Raw genomic sequence first — 21,619 nt, forward strand, 5'->3', positions numbered from 1 at the left:
CTTGAACTTCTTCCATTTTCTAATAATTGCGCCAACAGTTGTTGCTTCTCACCAAGCTGCTTGCCTATTGTCCTGTAGCCCATCCCAGCCTTGTGCAGGTCTACAATTTTATCCCTGATGTCCTTACACAGCTCTCTGGTCTTGGCCATTGTGGAGAGGTTGGAGTCTGTTTGATTGAGTGTGTGGACAGGTGTCTTTTATACAGGCAACGGGTTCAAACAGGTGCAGTTAATACAGGTAATGAGTGGAGAACAGGAGGGCTTCTTAAAGAAAAACTAACAGGTCTGTGAGAGCCGGAATTCTTACTGGTTGGTAGGTGATCAAATACTTATGTCATGCAATAAAATGCAAATTAATTACTTAAAAATCATACAATGTGATTTTCTGGATTTTTCTCCCCACTGTGTATATATATATATATATATATATATATATATATATATATATATATATATATGAGTGTGTGTTTCAGCTCTAGAATAAACAATGTCAACGCTACAGTGGTGAAAGCGGGGTGGGGTACAGCATAGGGGGAAAAAATGGGTCTGGGAAAACATTTGAAGGTCAAATGTGGGTATCCACCAACCACTATGGTTAATTTCCCACCCTGATCTTCAGCATATACTGTACATCAAAACCAGGTTCACGTGGGCCAGTGCTACAGACCTGAGAGAAACAAGAAATCATCATAAAGTGAGGAAAAAACATTTAAGGAAATATATAATTTGTCTCTTAATCTCCATCTCCAAGGTATTCTACAACATTCCCATTACCAATCATTACACTTCAAGCAAGATTCTAGTTCTAAACATTAAACATTCTTATACATCTTGAAACTCTTATTCGCTCCAACACCCCCTCCCTTCCTCTTTCTCTCCCCTCTCTTTCTCTCCCTGTCTCTCTCCCTCCCTCTCACTCAAAGCCCCGTTGCTCTTTTCAGAAGAAAGGATCCAGACTCTGTCACAGCGAGAGGCCCAGTGGTATTACCTGTCGAGTTTGATCCCGCTTCAAAGTCAGACATGGCTTGTTGCCACTGTCGTCGCTCGGTGTAGAGCAGGCCCCAGGAAGGCACTCAGGTTCTCATGGCTGTCATTGTTGAGCACTGCTGGCACAGAATTAAATAGAACACTGTGCTGTATCTCTGTAGTGCTCACAGTATGCACCAATTTGTAAGTCACTCTGGATAAATGACGTAAATGTAAATAACACAACACTCTTCAGTTCAGCACACAATGGAAAAGATAATAATAGCCTAAAAAGCTCAGATTGTGGGGTTTACTGTAAGCTAATATAGCTACTACTTTTCAAGTCAGCATACATTTAATTAAATATATTTATATAACATTTACATTTGGGGAGGCGGGGTACTGAACACCACACTGACCAATGAGGTGGTTGGCTCCATCTCTGTCAGGTCACAGACTGATTCCAACAGGTTCTGCAGATCACCATAGAGCTCCTCCCTGGTCATTACGGGTTGCCTAAGTAACAAACACCATAGAAACACAGCAGTAGGATATATTTGGGTGAGATCACATTGGTGAGGTATGGTTAAATTGCAATTTGACATTTTAAGGTCTCAAAGCTATATTCCAGAATTATCAAAGAGTAGTAAGGCATCTTCTAATGTAATGATCAAAGAGCATCTCCAATGTTCTCCATCAAGTCTCAACTAAAACACTGAACAGATGGAGGAGATTTCTGCAGTTAAGTGTGCCTGTAACTGTTCCAGTGGACTGACTGTGTCTGGCAGGGAAGTAGAGTACAAGTCTGTCTGTAAACATCAGAGGCTCATTACTACACTACCTGGTACTTGACTCAGTACTACACTACCTGGTAATTTTGTGGTCCTCTGTAGCTCAGCTGGTAGAGCACGGCGCTTGTAACGCCAGGGTAGTGGGTCCGATCCCCGGGACCACCCATACACAAAAATGTATGCACGCATGACTGTAAGTCGTTTGGATGAAAGCGTCTGCTAAATGGCATATTATTATTTATTTTTTTATTACTTGGCTCAGTACTACAGTACACTACCTGGTACTTGGCTCAGTACTACAGTACACTACCTGGTACTTGGCTCAGTACTACAGTACACTACCTGGTACTTGGCTCAGTACTACACTACCTGGTACTTGGCTCAGTACTACACTACCTGGTACTTGGCTCAGTACTACACCACCTGGAAAGAGTTTGTGATTGACGAAGGCAGGAGAGCAGCTGAACTTGGGAGGCACTGGGTGCCAGAATATCTTCAGCTCGTTGGAACACAGAGGTCTGGGAGGGAGAAGATACACACTTTAGGACAGGGAAGTTGAGGGAACTCATTTAAACCAATGAAATTACCCCATTAAAACAAGCAAACATGATGATAAAAAATATATTGGGACATTCAACACTGTTGAGTAGTTACAGTGTTCAGTGAATGTATAATTGTGCCTTACATTATAGCAGCATCTTTCACGCAACCTGCTGAATCTAATGAGTTGCAAATGTGTTTGGTGCCACCTAGTGGTTAATCTTGTTAGATGTGAAACAATTTGTAGATAAACTTGTTTTGGGGAAAAAAATTATATTACCATTGTGCTGATCCCCCTCCCTGCCTGTCTGTGAAGCATCATCCTGGGCAATCTCTACATAATACTCAGCGATCTTTGGCCAGTCAGCCTTTTACATCAGACTCACATCCACACAGGGCACGAATTCATTGACTATACTGCAAAGAGATTAAATACATATATATATATTTTTTTTTTTTTTTCTTTTTTTTTTACACGTGATGAGGTTGTTGTAATGATAATCCTGACGTGCAATGTTTGTACATTTGAAGTCAAGTGCAGAAGGTAGTGGGAGAGGATGACCAAATTATATATATATATATATATATATATATATATATATATACACACAGTACAGTACCAGTCAAAAGTTTGGACACACCTACTCATTCAAGGGTTTTTCTTTATTTTTTACATTGTAGAATAATAGTGAATACATCAACTATGAAATAACACATATGGAATCATGTAGTAACCAAAAAAACTTGATTTGTTAAACAAATCTAAATATATTTCATATTTGAGATTCTTCAAATAGCCACCATTTGCCTTGATGACAGCTTTGCACACTCTTGGCATTCTCTCAACCAGCTTTATGAGGTAGTCACCTGGAATGCATTTCAATTAACAGGTGTGCCTTCTTAAAAGTTAATTTGTGGAATTTATTTCCTCCTTAATGCGTTTGAGCCAATCAGTTGTGTTGTGACAAGGTAGGGGGGGAATACAGAAGATAGCCCTATTTGGTAAAAGACCAAGTCCATATTATGGCAAGAGAAACGACAGTCCATCATTACTTTAAGACATGAAGGTCAGTCAATACGGAACATTTCAAGAACTTTGAAAGTTGCTTCAAGTGCAGTCGCAAAAACCATCAAGTGCTACGATGAAACTGTCTCACATGAGGACCTCCACAGGAATGGAAGACCCAGAGTTACCTCTGCTGCAGAGGATAAGTTCATTTGAGTTATCAGCCTCAGAAATTGCAGCCCAAATAAATGCTTCACAGTTCCAAGTCACAGACACATATCAACATCAACTGTTCAGAGGGGACTGTGTGAATCAGGCCTTCATGGTCGAATTGCTGCAAAGAAACCACTACTAAAGGACACCAATAATAAGAAGAGACCTGCTTGGGCCAAGAAACACGAGCAATGGACATTAGACCGGTGGAAATTTGTCCTTTGGTCTGGAGTCCAAATTTGAGATTTTTGGTTCCAACTGCTGTGTCTTTGTGAGACGCGATGTGGGTGAACGGATGATCTCTTTTCAACAGGATAATGACCCAACACACCTCCAGGCTGTGTAAGGGCTATTTTACCAAGAAGGAGAGTGATGGAGTGCTGCATCAGATGACCTGGCCTCCACAATCCCCCGACCTTAACCCAATTGAGATGGTTTGGGATGAGTCGGATGGCAGAGTGAAGGAAAAGGAGCCAACAAGTGCTAAGCATATGTGGGAACTCCTTCAAGACAGTTGGAAAAGCATTCCAGGTGAAGCTGGTTGAGAGAATGCCATGAGTGTGCAAAGCTGTCATCAAGGCAAAGAGTGGCTATTTGAAGAATCTCAAATATAAAATATATTTTGATTTGTTTAACACTTTTTTTGGTTACTACATGATTCCATTTGTGTTATTTCATAATGTTGATGTCTTCACTATTATTCTACAATGTAGAAAATAGTAAAAAATAAAGAAAAGGCCTTGAATGAGTAGGTGTGTCCAAACTTTGGACTGGTACTAATATCTATCTATCTATCTATATATATATCTATCACATACAAATGGTTAGCAGATGTTATTGCGAGTGTAGCGAAATGCTTGTGCTTCTAGTTCCGACAGTTCAGTAATATCTAGCAAGTAATATCTAACAGTTCCACAACAAATATCTAATACACACAAATCTAAGTAAAGGAATGGAATAAGAATATATAAATATATGGATGAGCAATATCATTGTCAGAGCAGCATAGGCTAAGATGCAATAGATAGTATAGAATACAGTATATACATATGAGACGAGTAATGCAAGATACAGTGGGGAGAACAAGTATTTGATACACTGCCGATTTTGCAGGTTTTCCTACTTACAAAGCATGTAGAGGTCTGTCATTTTTATCATAGGTACACTTCAACTGTGAGAGACGGAATCTAAAACTAAAATCCAGAAAATCACATTGTATGATTTTTAAGTAATTAATTTGCATTTTATTGCATGACATAAGTATTTGATCACCTACCAACCAGTAAGAATTCCGGCTCTCACAGACCTGTTGCGATACAGGGGCTGTCTCTGGGCAACACGGACTTTCAACTCCCTCCAAAGATTTTCTATGGGGTTGAGATCTGGAGACTGGCTAGGCCACTCCAGGACCTTGAAATGCTTCTTACGAAGCCACTCCTTCGTTGCCCAGGCGGTGTGTTTGGGATCATTGTCATGCTGAAAGACCCAGCCACGTTTCATCTTCAATGCCCTTGCTGATGGAAGGAGGTTTTCACTCAAAATCTCACGATACATGGCCCCATTCATTCTTTCCTTTACACGGATCAGTGCTTACCTATTGCAGATTCAGGCTTCTCAGCCTGGTGCAGGTCTACAATTTTGTTTCTGGTGTCCTTTGACAGCTCTCTGGTCTTGGCCATAGTGGAGTTTGGAGTGTGACTGTTTGAGGTTGTGGACAGGTGTCTTTTATACTGATAACAAGTTCAAACAGGTGCCATTAATACAGGTAACGAGTGGAGGACAGAGGAGCCTCTAAAAGAAGAAGTTACAGGTCTGTGAGAGCCAGAAATCTTGCTTGTTTGTAGGTGACCAAATACTTATTTTCCACCATAATTTGCAAATAAATTCATTAAACATCCTACAATGTGATTTTCTGGATTTTTTTTCCTCAATTTGTCTGTCATAGTTGACGTGTACCTATGATGAAAGTTACAGGCCTCTCTCATCTCTCTGTATTTGTCTTCACAAAGTTTGCTGCTTCACTGTTTTAGATATTTTTGTCAGATGTTACTATGGTATACTGAAGTATAATTACAAGCATTCCATAAGTGTCAAAGGCTTTTATTGACAATTACATTAAGTTTACGCAAAGAGTCAATATTTGCAGTGTTGACCCTTCTTTTTCAAGACCTCTGCAATCTGCCTTGGCATGCTGTCAATTAACTTCTGGGCCACATCCTGACTGATGGCAGCCCATTCTTGCATAATCAATGCTTGGAGTTTGTCAGAATTTGTGGGTTTTTGTTTGTCCACCCACCTCTTGAGGATCGACCACAAGTTCTCAATGGGATTAAGGTCTGGGGAGTTTCCTGGCCATGGACCCAAAATGTCGATGTTTTGTTCCCCGAGCCACTTAGTTATTACTTTTGCCTTATGGCAAGGTGCTCCATCATGCTGGAAAAAGGCATTGTTTGTCACCAAACTGTTCTTGGATGGTTGGGAGAAGTTGCTCTCGGAGGATGTGTTGGTGCCATTCTTTATTCATGGCTGTGTTCTTAGGCAAAATTGTGAGTGAGCCCACTCCCTTGGCTGAGAAGCAACCCCACACATGAATGGTCTCAGGATGCTTTACTGTTGGCATGACACAGGACTGATGGTAGCGCTCACCTTGTCTTCTCCGGACAAGCTTTTTTACGGATGCCCCAAACAATCGGAAAGGGGATTCATCAGAGAAAATGACTTTACCCCAGTCCTCAGCAGTCCAATCCCTGTACCTTTTGCAGAATATCAGTCTGTCCCTGATGTTTTTCCTGGAGAGAAGTGGCTTCCTCGCCGCCCTTCTTGACACCAGGCCATCCTCCAAAAGTATTCGCCTCACTGTGCGTGCAGATGCACTCAAAACTGCCTGCTGCCATTCCTGAGCAAGCTCTGCACTGGTGGTGCCCCGATCCCGCAGCTGAATCAACTTTAGGAGACGGTCCTGGCGCTTGCTGGACTTTCTTGGGAGCCTTTTTCACAACAATTGAACCTCTCTCCTTGAAGTTCTTGATGATCCGATAAATGGTTGATTTAGGTGCTATCTTACTAGCAGCAATATCCTTGCCTGTGAAGCCCTTTTTGTGCAAAGCAATGATGACGGCATGTGTTTCCTTGCAGGTAACAATGGTTAACAGAGGAAGAACAATGATTTCAAGCACCACCCTCCTTTTAAAGCTTCCAGTCTGTTATTCTAACTCAATCAGCATGACAGAGTGATCTCCAGCCTCGTCAACACTCTCACTCACGTGTTAACGAGAGAATCACTGACATGATGTCAGCTGGTCCTTTTGTGGCAGGGCTGAAATGCAGAGGAAAAGTTTTTGTAGGGATTAAGTTCATTTTCATGGCAAAGAGGGACTTTGCAATTAATTGCAATTCATCTGATCACTCTTCATAACATTCTGGAGTATACACAAATTGCCACCATAAAAACTGAGGCAGCAGACTTTGAAAATTTATATTTGTGTAATTCTCAAAACTTTTGACCACGACTGTATATATATATATATATATATATATATATATATATATATATATATATATATATATATATATATATATAGCACTTAAATTCCACATTTTGCTATAAAATCCACGTTTTGGACTTTTTGACCTGTGTCTGTCAGGCTGGGTACAAATGTGTTGTAGTGCTGTCCTCTTTTGGTGAAACGGTGGTGGCGCAGTGAGTTGGCTGGAGGTGTGACAGATCCGGGAAGCCAGCTCCAGAGGCAGGGCCTGGCTGACTGGGGTTGTACAGAGGTGGTGAATGGTGTTGTACTCCTCTGCACTGTGGGAGAGCAATACAACAGTAATGACTAAAATGTTGTGATATGCTTACTTAGCTAGTCTGTTTGTGCCATCAGGACAACTCCTTGTCACTGGCTTGACAATGACAGCAATTGAGTTGGCAATAGCATAAATAGATCTAGGACCAAGCTAATGCTTACTTGCCCGTATATCTAAATTGAACATAATTTCTGACTTCTGTACCTAGTCTGTAATGACACAGGTCATATAAAAACATACCATATTATCATGTAAGTTAAAGGGAGAAGTCCGCTCAACTGTAAATGTAGCTTGCAACCAAAACCCCACTGGTATGTTACATTGAAGAATGTAAATGATTCAACAACAATCCACATATTTGAAACCTCTACAAATCAATACAGTGGTCTTGTGACTTGTCCTAACAGATGAAACATTCTCTGTGGCGTAAGCAGATGAGCTGGAGGTTTATTTGCTCAGATCATCCCTGCCATAACTTCTCATCACTCTTTGAAAAGGCCTCCATCCACCACTTGACTAGGGCTTCTAACCTGCCAGACACTGGACAATTTATTGGAGGATAACATGTTCACTACGGCCTGTCACTCTTGAGATTAATAATCTCTCTGGAACTCTGGGGTAGGTAGGTATGCCTCAGCTCAGAGAGCGGAGCAAAAAACCTGTAAGGTCACTACAGAGTAATTCGCCTTGTTTTCAATGAAATGAGAATTCTATAACTGTGGAGTGGAGCCAACCTGAGTGCTGCCTGTCTTTAGTCTTGCTGCCGATCTAATTCTAATTCTAATCCATCTACCATTGGCAGGCAGGCTGGCAGCCTGGCCCCCTTATAAAACCTCCCATCCATATCCAGCAGAAACCTTTCAGTGAACCAAAGCTCTGAAACCCCCACCTAATTAAATGGCACTTGTTTTGGTTCCATTTTTTCATGAATGGGGTAGGAGGGGAAAGGAGGGAGTGGTACAATTCCAACTCAGCGCTTGCAATAGGAGGCAGTAAATCTGGTATCTTTAGGTGAGTAAGGAGTCAGTGATAAGGAAGTGTGTGGGTGTGCACTAGGCTCCGTAAAAGAGTGTTAGGCCGGGAGCATAATAATTATTCTCTTTGTCAATGGGTCTCTGAGAATGGGGTGGAGGAGTTTTGATGATAGCCTAGTCACTTCATTTACAGACAGACTCCATGGAACTGAGCTCACCTCCGTCCAAGGCCATTAAAGTCAAGGTTGGAGATGGTTACCATGATAGTGGGAAACGACTTCCTCCAGAGCAAGCAGCAGTCACGGCTACCTATGACTAGCCTATGACAGGGTTACAAGCAACTGTTTTCACATTTTTTGGAAACCACACCCCTTTCTTTTTTTACTACAGTTCTGTGTTAGCCTCGTTCGACCATCCTGGGTCTCGCAAGCTTACATTGTGTCTCGCTGCACGGATTGATGAAGTGAAACACAAGGTCAGGATGGTGGATCAGGCTAGTTCTGTGTTGCATCATTTCATGTTGTATCCGTTTATTACACACACTTGTAATAGTAGTAGTGATCACAACTCCAAATCCATTTGTAACAACAACTCACAACTCTCCTGATCAACCAGACAGACAGGGAATACAATATTCTTACTGTGCTTAGGGGCCGATGTTGCTACAAGGGAAAGACCTTGAATGGTTTTGTTTTGTAAATACACCCTCGTTGGTCTCTGAGAAGGAGCTATGGCATCTCCTCGAGCTGTCATTACATCTGTATAAGTCACCTCTGACAGAAAAAAATACTAAACTGATAGTACAGTTGAAGTAGTTGATCAGGGTAAAACACCTAATGAACTAAAAACAATGTCAACCAAATAAATCCAAGTAGTACCTTCTGTGGGAGAGCAGAGGCCATAGAGCAGTCATTGTTGTGAGTCTCTCTCAGACAGTGAGTCAGCCATCTTATATACCCCTGATTCTCTCAGACAGTGAGTCAGCCATCTTGTAGACTCCCCTGATTCTCTCAGATAGTGAGTCAGCCATCTTGTAGACCTCTGATGTGACTTTAGGGGACTCAACAGGTCTTGGAGGGGTTGGTGTCTCCCTCTTAACCAACAACATCCTCTGTGGAACCGGAGGAGTACCCTGGAAATCAGGATCAGACGTCTGTTAACTATCATACAAACATAATTCATAGTTCCATATCAAGGTTGAATTTAGTTTAAACTTTATACATCCTTAATAACAGAAACCTCTACACTTAAAATGCTCTCAAATGCTCTGGGAGACAATTTTTCAATGTTACAAGCCAAGGCAAGTCAAATGCGATAAATCTAAATACACTGAATGTAGTCTCTGCATGACCTGTTTGCACAGGGCTAATATTCTCTTCTCTCTCCTGCTCTGATTCCTCACATTTTGATTGCACTGTTTTCTCTTCCTTTAAAAAAGGATTGAAACATTTTTTATCATTCAATAAAAGAAATGCCATTGTTATGAGCATTTTAGACCTGTTTAAATAACTAATACAATTATTATTATGTAACTATCACTGGGCTTATTTAAAATCTCTACCAAAAGTATGAAGGTCAACATGAGTTTTTGTGACCATTCAGCATATTATCAGTTGTTATCCTATTGTCACCTCGTTCTCTGCATTGTAGCTGTCCCCCACATAGAAATAGAATGAAATCATTCTATGGTCCCCAAGCACTCTCCCCATCAGCTCCTTGATCATCTGGTCTGAGTCAGACGACATATCACTGCCTCCTATCTGTAGGGAGGCAATAATTTCATCCACCATCCTATCTCTGCCTCTGACAAGCCCCATAGCCGTGGCCACTGACTCCTCAGGGTCTCTCTGCTGGGAGTCTGTGTACTCCTGTCCCTGTCCCTCTGCCTCAGACCCTACGATGCCCCGGGCCTCATGAAGCAGCTCTGTGGTGAACTTGACACTACGGATGCTGCTGGGGGCCATGGTGGTACTCTGGCTCTTTGAGCTCCTGTCGTCAGTGGAAGTCCTTGGTGTATCTTTAGGTTTCCTCATTTTATTTTATTTTTTGACCTTCCGCAGGAGCGTTCCTGTGGGATTGGTCGGAGCCCGAGTCCTCACTGTTCCTGCTCTCATCGGTGCTGTCCAAGCTCAGAGCCTGACATCTGCTGAGGAAGTTTGATCTCCGGATGCACCTCTAAGGCACTTTCTTCTCCAAGATAGACACCTGCTCTGACTCCTTCTTGCTCTTGTACACTGCTAAAAAAAAATAAGGGAACACTTAAACAACACAATGTAACTCCAAGTCAATCACACTTCTGTGAAATCAAACTGTCCACTTAGGAAGCAACACTGATTGACAATACATTTCACATGCTGTTGTGCAAATGGAATAGACAACAGGTGAAAATTATAGGCAATTAGCAAGACACCCCCAATAAAGGACTGGTTTTGCAGGTGGTGACCACAGACCACTTCTCAGTTCCTATGCTTCCTGGCTGATGTTTTGGTCACTTTTGAATGCTGGCGGTGCTTTCACTCTAGTGGTAGCATGAGATGGAGTCTACAACCCACACAAGTGGCTCAGGTAGTGCAGATCATCCAGGATGGGACATCAATGCGAGCTGTGGCAAGAAGGTTTGCTATGTCTGTCAGCGTAGTGTCCAGAGCATGGAGGCGCTACCAGGAGACAGGCCAGTACATCAGGAGACGTGGAGGAGGCCGTAGGAGGGCAACAACCCAGCAGCAGGACTGCTACCTCCGCCTTTGTGCAAGGAGGAGCAGGAGGAGCAATGCCAGAGCCCTGCAAAATGACCTCCAGCAGGCCACAAATGTGCATGTGTCTGCTCAAACGGTCAGAAACAGACTCCATGCTCTGGACACTACGCTGACAGACATAGCAAACCTTCTTGCCACAGCTCGCATTGATGTCCCATCCTGTCTGGGTTGGCATTTTTGAACATCTTGGCATGGTTCTGTTATAATCTCCACCCGGCACAGCCAGAAGAGGACTGGCCACCCCTCATAGCCTGGTTCCTCTCTAGGTTTCTTCCTAGGTTTTCGCCTTTCTAGGGAGTTTTTCCTAGCCACCGTGCTTCTACACCTGCATTACTAGCTGTTTGGGGTTTTAGGCTGGGTTTCTGTACAGCACTTCGAGATATTAGCTGATGTAAGAAGGGCTATATAAAATAAAATTGATTGATTGGTATGAGGGCCCGACGTCCACAGGTGGGGGTTGTGCTTACAGCCCAACACCGTGCAGGACGTTTGGCATTTGCCAGAGAACACCAAGATTGGCAAATTCGCCACTGGCGCCCTGTGCTCTTCACAGATGAAAGCAGGTTCACACTGAGCACGTGACAGACGTGACAGAGTCTGGAGACGCCGTGGAGAACGTTCTGCTGCCTGCAACATCCTCCAGCATGACCGGTTTGGCGGTGGGTCAGTCATGGTGTGGAGTGGCATTTCTTTGGGGGGCCGCACAGCCCTCCATGTGCTCGCCAGAGGTAGCCTGACTGCCATTAGGTACCGAGATGAGATCCTCAGACCCCTTGTGAGACCATATGCTGGTGCGGTTGGCCCTGGGTTCCTCCTAATGCAAGACAATGCTAGACCTCATGTGGCTGGAGTGTGTCAGCAGTTCCTGCAAGAGGAAGGCATTGATTGCTATGGACTGGCCCGCCCGTTCCCCAGACCTGAATCCAATTGATCACATCTGGGACATCATGTCTCGCTCCATCCACCAACGCCACGTTGCACCACAGACTGTCCAGGAGTTGGCGGATGCTTTAGTCCAGGTCTGGGAGGAGATCCCTCAGGAGACCATCCGCCACCTCATCAGGAGCATGCCCAGGCGTTGTAGGGAGGTCATACAGGCACGTGGAGGCCACCCACATACACTACTGAGCCTCATTTTGACTTGTTTTAAGGACATTACATGAAAGTTGGATCAGCCTGTAGTGTGGTTTTCCACTTTAATTTTGAGGGTGACTCCAAATCCAGACCTCCATGGGTTGATACATTTGATTTCCATTGATAATTTTTGTGTGATTTTGTTGTCAGCACATACAACTATGTAAAGAAAAAAGTATTTAATAAGATTTTCATTCATTCATATCTAGGATGTGTTATTTTAGTGTTCCCTTAATTTTTTTTAGCAGTGTATATCCACATCCTGGTCCCTGTTGCTGGCCTCTCTGACCTGGGCTTAGAAGGAGGCTGTGGCCTCATGGACATGGACACCACTTTGGTAGTCCCTGCTAGCTGAACTATGGCCGGCTTCGAGGCAGGTTTGTGCCCTGGAGGACACAGGACCAAATGAACTGAATCAATAGCATTGCTGACATCTCTCTCTCCACTGACTCCTTTCATATGGGTGATCCCTTGACTCTTGCTCACCTCTGACTTCCTTTTAGGGATGTCTGGTAGGAGTGTGCTCTGTGGTAAGGAGGCAGGTGGGGATTGTAGCAGATCTGCATGGAACTCCAACGGGCTGTCTGACCCTGCAGACATTGGTGAGGTCCTATTTTGAGGTGCGTCCGATGTCCCTCTGTTGCCTCTTCCATCAGTCCTCATGACTCCAGTGTGTGGAGAGAGTCTGCTGGCTGGTCCATTGTGCTGGTGGTTGCGTGGGAGTTGAAAAACAGCTGATTCATTTGTAGGAAGTCATGCTGGGACTCTACCTCCTTCTTCAGCTTTAGCTCCTCTGTGGCTCAGAACTTCTTATTTCTCAGCATGTTGCCCCGTGTCTATCAACATGACCAAGTGTTGGAAAGTGAAACATGCAAAAAAGTACAGAACTGAGGATTAATTATTTTTCAATGGGTGATAATGAAACATCAATTAAAAGGAGTAAAAAACAGCAATAATAAAACAATCTAAATCTAAAATGATTGGTAAATCTCTGTCAAGAATGATGCTTCTTCTATATATATATATATATATACATTTTTTTTCTTCACCTTTATTTAACCAGGTAAGCCAGTTGAGAACAAGTTCTCATTTACAACTGCGACCTGGCCAAGATAAAGCAAAGCAGTGCGATAAAAACAACAACACAGAGTTACATATGGGGTAAACAAAACATAAAGTCAAAAATACAACAGAAAATATATATACAGTGTGTGCGAATGTAGTAAGTTATGGAGGTAAGGCAATAAATAGGCCATAGTGCAAAATAGTTAAAATGTCATATTAACACTGGAATGATAGATGTGCAAAAGATGATGTGCAAATAGAGATACTGGAGTGCAAATGAGCAAAATAAATAACAATATGGGGATGAGGTAGTTGGGTGGGCTAATTTCAGAAAGGCTGTGTACAGGTGCAGTGATCGGTAAGCTGCTCTGACAACTGACGCTTAAAGATAGTGAGGGAGATCAGAGTCTCCAGTTTCAGAGATTTTTGCAGTTCGTTCCAGTCATTGGCAGCAGAGAACTGGGAGGAATGGCGGCCAAAGGAGGTGTTGGCTTTGGGGATGACCAGTGAGATATACCTGCTGGAGCGCAGACTACGGGTGGGTGTTGCTATGGTGACCAGTGAGCAAGATAAGACGGGGATTTGCCTAGCAGTGATTTATAGATGACCTGGAGCCAGTGGGTTTGGCGACGAATATGTAGTGAGGGCCAGCCAACATGAGCGTACAGGTCACAATGGTGGGTAGTATATGGGGCTTTGGTGACAAAACGGATGGCACTGTGATAGACTACATCCAATTTGCTGAGTAGAGTGTTGGAGGCTATTTTGTAAATGACATCGCCGAAGTCAAGGATCGGTCGGATAGTCAGTTTTACGAGGGCATGTTTGGCAGCATGAGTGAAGGAGGCTTTGTTGCGAAATAGGAAGCCGATTCTAGATCTAACTTTTGATTGGAGATGCTTAATGTGAGTCTGGAAGGAGAGTTTACAGTCTAACCAGACACCTAGGTATTTGTAGTTGTCCACATACTCCAGGTCAGACCCGCCGAGAGTAGTGATTCTAGTCGGGTGGGCGGGTGCAAGCAGCGTTCGGTTGAAGAGCATGCATTTAGTTTTACTAGTGTTTAAGAGCAGTTGGAGGCTACGGAAGGAGTGTTGTATGGCGTTGAAGCTCATTTGGAGGTTTGTTAACACAGTGTCCAATGAAGGGCCAGATGTATACAAAATGGGACTACTCAATAACTGATGATCAAGCTGTTGATGTTAAGATTGTTGTTACTGTGTTACAAAGTAGGAGCACTGTCAACCTAAACAACAACAGCTTCATGGTGTATATTTTGTTGGTAATGAAGTTTGAAAGATGTCAAATGCCCAGTTAGCTACAATGTTGCCAGTGAACCACTTTAAAAGGTAGGAAGCATGAGTTTTTACTCACCAAAGTAACAACACAGTGTGGTTAGTAACTTAGTTGTAGTCCCGATCTGGTTACCTATAATTACAAACAAAGTTATGTTTTAGCGTTTTTACATATTTATTAACTTATTTCAAGATATCTTCGGAACTACCCACAATGCACTATTTCTCAACGTCATATGGAGAACCGGCGCTACCTAGCTAGTTCCAGCTGGCTAATGTTAACTACTAGCCATGCTAGCATGTAATTACATTCCAAACTAAGTGTTGGTGCTGATGAACTACTATGTACATCCACGAAGAAGAAACCATATAAATGAATGCGAAAAACTGTAACTCCTCTTCTCCTGTGCGTTTGGTAGTGGTAGTCGAGCGAGCGTTGTAGTAGTTTTCCATCATTTGTAGCTAGTGCAGTAATACCCACAAGGACAGGGTTCCAACTCATTTGTGGCCCAAAAATTAGAAGCAAGCTCTGAAGTGGGAACGGTCTGTCCCGTTGAAGCGAGCTGATTGGAGTATAGGAACCGTGCGCATGTCTACTGTACTTAGATGACTTAGTATAACCAGTGGAAGGCAGGATTCGGAATGAGACTGACTGAAACCAGGTGCTGTGCCAAGCGTGAATGTGAAGCCTGCAATCTCTATTTCCTACCGACCTACCGGTACATCGCGAGTGTCAGCAGTGATGGAGATAAACCTGGTAAATTCAATGTGGATTTACCTCACTATATCACTATTGGATTAGCTAGCTAGCTACCTCTCCCTCTGAAGGCCTCTCCTTGGCTCTTCTTTGACTTTGGTAGCTAACTCAGCCTTCAATCGGTAAGTTTCTGCTCCCTCTACTTTATATCTGCTGGCTTTTTTTGTTGTGTTCTGTGGGTTCCTGCCTGTGCTAGATTAATTATTCTCTGGCTTACTACTTAGCTATGTCAACAATGGTGGTTGGCTAGCTAGGCTAAAATAACTAACTTTAGCTGGCTGGCTTGCTTGCTGGCAAAGATAGCTGCATAAACCTGTACCTTTATTTGATAACTGATTAGATGACGTTATGTATACCAAAACGTTGGTTTACTTTAATGTAGCTGTAAGCTAGGTGTTGACTCACGCAGTGCTAACGTAACGTTAGCAGGCTGGTAGGGGTAACATTAGCAGGCTAGTAGGGCTAACGTTAGCAGGCTAGTTGGCTAGCAACCTTGCAAGCTGATTTGTAACAATACATTCATAAAGTAGGCTATTTGCTTGTAAGTTGGCTGAAAATTTAATTGAAACCAGTAGTCATGAGTGCAAACGATTTGGTTTGATTTAAAGTTATACATTTGAAGTTATTTCTGTTGGAGTTTACATTATAGGGAATAGGCTGGCTTGCCTGGTCCATATTATGTCACACCTTGCAAATGTTTTTTCCAGCAGGACTTCAGTTCAGCATTCTTCAGAATTCTGATCAGTTTTAGTAATAATTTCAAAAATAGAAAAGTGAGGTGTAACTTTGCATTGGGAATGTTTATGCATATTCTAATGCAAATCCATATGTTACATGTGGTTACGTTTATGCTACCTACCCTTTAACGCTGCTAGAATATATTAGCTAGCTAGTTAGTTAGCTATCTAGCATAAACATTAGAAATTCCAACACTTACCTTTTTCTAAAATATTGAAGTGACCAGTCACAGCTCTTTGCTGAAATTGATGGTACTTTGACATTACTTTAGACATTACCTTTCTTTTATTGACGTTATATCTGAACACACACCAGTGTGTTGTCATCTCAAAAACACGTTGGCAAAATAGAGAGCCAGTTAAACATTGACAAACTTTTAGGAAGATTTCTTCCTGGTGACTGAGAGGATCTCCTAGCAACCACCAGACAACTAGGCAGGACAAAACAGACACCACGTGGGTGCAGAACCGGGACGAGCTTTGGAAACTAAACAAAATAGAAAATGAGTTCGCCTACATGACTACAATAATGCTCCAAGCAAGGCACAGGATGCTCTCCTCATCGACAGAAGTAGAATTTCAATTTGCCATATTGTTTTATTGGCTCTGTAGTTTTTATTCTGGATGTGTAGGCCTTCATGAAATATTAGCCTATATTGTTATAAAAACCTGTTTTAATTACTAGCCTATTCAAATGTGGAATATAATTCCTTCTCATATGGTGATGATGGTGGCAATGGGCGTTTCTTTGGGGCAACTATAGTCTGTTTTTTTTGCTGTGCGATAATAAACAGCAGGATCGTCATAAGAACTAGTGTCATAGAATAAAGCAATCTATAAATCTAATTAGGCCCTATCTGTAAAACAACCATGTTCACCTGTAGGCCTTTGATGGCCTGGCTATATCTCCCGTGACAGAATTCAAATCCAGCAGTAAGCATTGTGGGAGGTTTTAATCCGGCCTGAACTAATCGATTTTATCTCCCTAACGGCATTAGAGATCACCCTGAGATAATCCCATGTAAGGGGATAATTATCGCTGTTATTCGGTCATTAACGGGTTTAGAATCGAAGGACCTGGCTGTAACCCCTTGTACCGTACAGCAGAGCAGAGGGCTATGAAGGTCTTTTCACGCATATGGAGGTTGACAAGTTCCCTTTTCTCTCCATTGCCCAGCGACCATCACATTACAATTGAAACATAGGCCTACATACGCTACAATTAAATACTAGGCTATATGGGCATAGTCTGCACATAAATGAAATTAACATAAAGAAATAAGCATCGCATCATATGGCAAAACATTTTTTTAAAACCTGACAGAAGAATGCATATCAGTGAATTATTTGTATTGGAATATCCAATATCATCAGTGCTCACGTCTTCTCATTTCTCGCATAATTTAACAATTTGATCCCTATAGCCTACTGTCTGTGAGCCAGAGCAAATATTGTGTGCGTAATGGACATTTTGAAATTATAGTCATAAACAGTGACGTTTCTGTTGTATTTTTATTGAATTAAAATTCCCTTTATGATTTATCATAATAAAGGTCTAAAATACTAGGTGTGTAATGCTAGTTTCCAGTCTATTTGGTTTATGCCTGGCGTTCTCCATGGCGTATGAAATGCCTTTTGGCTATTTGTGGAACATTTCAAGTGCGTAATTGTCCAACAATGAACTCCATGCTCCGCTGTCTTTCAAACCCTGCTTTCTAGCGGATCGAACACACCTTATGAGGGTGAAAAAAAACTTTTTTGACTGGGATATTTTTCTCTGTAAAGACGCAGAAAAACTGTGGGCAGGGGATGTGTGACTACAGTGAGGGAAAAGGAGCCAGGCAAATGAACACAGAAAAAAGTGGGTGGGTTGTACCGCCTCCGTAATAGGGGAAGATCTACACTCACAGGTCACACTGCAGTCAACATCTCTTCACTTCTTTACTCTAGCCCTCCTGCAACATCCCGCCAGTTACAGCGCACAGTTTCCTAGGATACATTTCTCCAAAACTTCAGTCTAAGGAACTGCATGTTTACGATTTGTGGATTTCCACCATAATGTTGGGTACAGTGAAAATGGAAGGTCACGAAACACCAGATTGGAGCAGCTATTACAATGACGCACAAGAGGTATGTGTCTTTAAGTTTTCCATTTGGGTTATAGAATAATAAAGTGTTAACTGATTCCTAAGTCTTCCGTTGAGTTAGTTTCCTTAAAAATGGTTCGATTACAGTTACTGTGTTGTTGTTTATGGAATATTGGGCTGTTTTGGGTATAGATGTCACTAAATGCAACCTGATGTATATAAAGAACGAGTGCATGTTAGTCACAGAGGGACAAATGCTGTCTTGAGATATGGGCAATTTACAATAAGTAAAAACCCATTATATCAATTGGTTATGCACGCAGATAAAAAGTTAGGATTTGGCACTGAATATTTACCAGACATCATGCAACGAAATAATGGCATATGTTTTAAATGCATGCTATTCGAAAATAAAGTTGCAGTCAGTGAATGGAATGTTTAGAAATGGTTCGTTTGTTTGACGCCAATAATAAGACCTCGTAATACACTTTGCTTGACCTCATTCTGTTAGTGCGTAATAAGCCTACATAATATGTTAATGTAAATGCAATTATTATTTGTTATAATCATGATATGGCCTAATACAGTAAAACAATATTGAGTTTGAGATTCATAATATGATGGACTGTTTTCATGCTGCTGTTTAGAGGTTCTCAAAATGAATCTCATGTTTCTTGTCAAATCGAATCAATTAAATTTGTTTCGTTTTGAAATATTTTGTGTTAACCTAATATGAATAATTAATTATTATTGCCTATACATTATTAAACAGTCAATTTCAACAGAATAAAAAAAATATTTAAAAACTCAAGCACTTTGAGTGTGTGGAAGACCAAAGCATTGTTGTGATCACATTTCTCTCATGTTATTCCAGGTATATTCACCCATGGCAAACAGCGGCATGAATGCAGGACTGAGTTCCATGAACAGTATGAACAGTTACATGAGTATGTCTACCAGTGGAAATATGACCTCCGGTTCTTTCAACATGTCCTACGCCAACCCCGGCCTGGGAGCCGGAGTAAGCCCCGGGACAATGGCAGGGATGCCCCCGAGCACGTCCATGAATGGAATGTGCGGCGGGGTATCGTCAATGGGCACTGCCCTTAGCCCCTCGAACATGGGCGCAATGTCGGCTCAGCAGGCTTCCATGAACGCTCTGAATCCATACGCCAGCATGAGCCCTACAATGAGCCAAATGTCCTATAATCAGCCCAACCTGAACCGAGCAAGGGACAACAAGTCGTTCAGGAGAAGCTACCCGCACGCAAAGCCTCCGTATTCGTACATATCCCTGATAACAATGGCCATTCAGCAAGCACCAAGCAAGATGCTCACGCTTAGCGAAATCTACCAGTGGATAATGGACCTATTTCCATACTACAGACAGAACCAACAGAGGTGGCAGAACTCTATTCGCCATTCCTTGTCTTTTAATGATTGCTTCATCAAAGTGTCTAGGTCACCGGATAAGCCAGGCAAAGGCTCATACTGGGCCCTGCACCCAGATTCTGGAAATATGTTCGAAAACGGTTGTTACCTGCGCAGACAAAAGCGCTTTAAATGCGAAAATAGAAAGCTATCTTCAAGTAAAGGAGACGGAAGGAAAGACCAGTCCGGTTCTGGGTCAACTTCGAGCGAGAACACCAACAGCAAGACTGGACATGTGGAATCAAACTCCCTCTCCACCTCCAACCAGTCCTCCAGCCCTCACAGCATGGAGCACAGGAGCAGTAGCAGCGCCTCTGAACTAAAGAGCAGCGGGCCACCTCTCCACCCCGTGGCCAGCTCGGCCACGTCCCTGTCCTCTCTCCCTTTACCTCCGCATTCGATGGCGCACGAGTCCCAGCTGCACCTAAAAGGCGATCCCCATTATTCATTCAACCACCCCTTTTCAATAAATAATTTAATGTCATCCTCGGAGCAACAGCACAAACTGGACTTGAAAGCCTACGAGCAAGCTTTGCAATACTCATCCTACGGCTCAGGTATGTCCTCCAGTCTACCCCTCGGCAGCGCGTCCATGGCTGGCAGAGCTATGGACCCATCCGCAATAGAGGCGTCATACTATCAAGGTGTGTATTCCAGACCGGTCCTCAACACTTCTTAGTATCTTCTCATTTTTATAGTGCTCGACAAAAGGACAACAGAAAACATTTATCTTATTTTTGCATGCACCTGGTGCATAAGGACTGTTACTTCAATGTATAAGAATATGTATGAGTAAAATACAATAGGCCTGTAAAGTGTTTCAAATTGAATAATTATATATCCATCTGTAAATCATTGCTAGTGTATTTAAAACAATTTGAGCTTGTAAAATAATGTTGTATTTCCCAAACTTGTAGTCCCCACAATTAATATGTCCATGTGTTACAATGTGCATGAATGAAGGTCAGTCAATAAGGTCTCATGGAACGCGTGACGCAGGTGAAGCGGAAAACACCCGCTACAGATACAGCCTACTTTTTTAAATGGATGTTGTCATTTTACGCATTGCTTTAGTTTCATTTGCTAAATATCTGACAAACATATTTCCAACGCAATCTTGTATTACAATCTTAAATTCCAAGTGGAAATGCATTATAAATAAAATATGTATTTCTTTATAGGCTACAGCAACATTCCAGTCTTTTGTGGTATTTTTTTCAAACCAGAAAATGTGTGATTTTATGTGCAGCTTAATGTCAGCGTTTTGTCTTTCTTTGTTTGTTTTGAAGTCTCTGCATGTGCTTAACTTATTTCTTGTTAATTTCCAAATAAAACAAATACGATTTATTCACTGATTGTTGTAATTTGTATGTTAATTTGAAGAAGCTATTCTGTGTGTGACGCGTAAAATGTAGCCTACCATTCAATTACGCAACTGTTTAAACTTTTATGCATATCGAAATAATTCGGTTACATTATTATTACGTTTTTGAGTTTAAATTATGCCTTGAAAAACATTAATACAATTGTAAAGGGAATGTATTAAATATAGGGCCTTGATCTTCAGTGGCATATAGCCAGCTTTGTTGTTCAATCTTGTAAACTAATGCGTAAAATGAAATGAGGGTTATAACCATTGATCAAAACATCTAAAGTGCATAATATCCTTGTAAAGTTTATAAATGCTAACTGTAGCCTATTGATAGTCGCGCGTCGGTTGACGCACCGCAGGTTGTTGATCAATGAGCAAGGCTAAAGCCAACTCTAACAGAAATACAGCCACAGAGCTTTACCTCATAAAGGGTTCGGCCGTGTTGTAGATGGATTTTTAACAATATCATGGAAAGGCCAAAGCATCTTTTTGTGAACCGTAACCCTACATGATGCGGCTCGTGAACCTGAACAGATTTGACTTTGATCATGGTATTTTGTAGACACACATTTTGGCTGAGTAACCGTGAAATGTGTTTAATTATCATGTAATTGCCCCCCGATGCGCAAATAACATAGATAATTGAATTGAGCGTCGTGAAAATATCGAGGAGTTATATGGGCTAGGCTTGT

The 21,619-nt window shown here is 42.1% G+C and overlaps 2 protein-coding genes across 13 annotated transcripts; one reads left to right on the plus strand and one right to left on the minus strand.

The window, feature by feature from the left end:
* Positions 1-420: 420 nt before the first annotated feature.
* Positions 421-16,392, minus strand: LOC311102833 (uncharacterized protein). 12 transcript variants are annotated; one of them, XM_084144270.1, is made up of 11 exons: positions 16,238-16,379; positions 14,623-14,676; positions 12,670-13,286; positions 9,925-10,530; positions 9,172-9,425; positions 7,147-7,320; positions 5,812-6,831; positions 2,180-2,274; positions 1,385-1,481; positions 988-1,102; positions 421-666 (listed from the first exon to the last, which is right to left on the minus strand). In XM_084144270.1, the coding sequence occupies exons 4-5, from the start codon at positions 10,324-10,326 to the stop codon at positions 9,243-9,245; spliced, it is 585 nt and encodes a 194-aa protein (XP_084000396.1). In that variant the 5' UTR covers positions 10,327-10,530; positions 12,670-13,286; positions 14,623-14,676; positions 16,238-16,379; the 3' UTR covers positions 421-666; positions 988-1,102; positions 1,385-1,481; positions 2,180-2,274; positions 5,812-6,831; positions 7,147-7,320; positions 9,172-9,242. The 12 variants fall into 12 exon arrangements, 11 of the variants coding, with proteins under 11 accessions (XP_084000396.1, XP_084000394.1, XP_084000393.1 ...); XM_084144268.1 differs by having other exon boundaries at positions 2,153-2,274; XM_084144267.1 differs by lacking the exon at positions 5,812-6,831.
* A 1,582-nt stretch (positions 16,393-17,974) lies between these two features.
* foxa1 (forkhead box A1) lies at positions 17,975-20,910 on the plus strand. Its single transcript, XM_084144646.1, has 2 exons — positions 17,975-18,167; positions 18,999-20,910. Exons 1-2 carry the CDS (start codon positions 18,096-18,098, stop codon positions 20,232-20,234), a joined length of 1,308 nt encoding a protein of 435 aa, XP_084000772.1. The 5' UTR covers positions 17,975-18,095; the 3' UTR covers positions 20,235-20,910.
* Positions 20,911-21,619: the final 709 nt, after the last annotated feature.

The sequence above is a fragment of the Coregonus lavaretus genome, assembly GCF_964263955.1.
Source record: "Coregonus lavaretus genome assembly, chromosome: 27".
NCBI classification, from domain to species: Eukaryota; Metazoa; Chordata; class Actinopteri; order Salmoniformes; family Salmonidae; genus Coregonus; species Coregonus lavaretus.

What these genes read in the sequence shown, in the direction of transcription:
- LOC311102833 (XM_084144270.1), bottom strand. Translation starts at nt 10,326, where the DNA reads ATGAGGAAACCTAAAGATACACCAAGGACTTCCACTGACGACAGGAGC. An exon ending in GCTACAATGCAGAGAACGAG is followed by an intron (nt 9,426 to 9,924) that starts GTGACAATAGGA and finishes CCTGATTTCCAG; the next exon opens with GGTACTCCTCCGGTTCCACA.
- foxa1 (XM_084144646.1), top strand. Translation starts at nt 18,096, where the DNA reads ATGTTGGGTACAGTGAAAATGGAAGGTCACGAAACACCAGATTGGAGC. An exon ending in ATTACAATGACGCACAAGAG is followed by an intron (nt 18,168 to 18,998) that starts GTATGTGTCTTT and finishes ATGTTATTCCAG; the next exon opens with GTATATTCACCCATGGCAAA.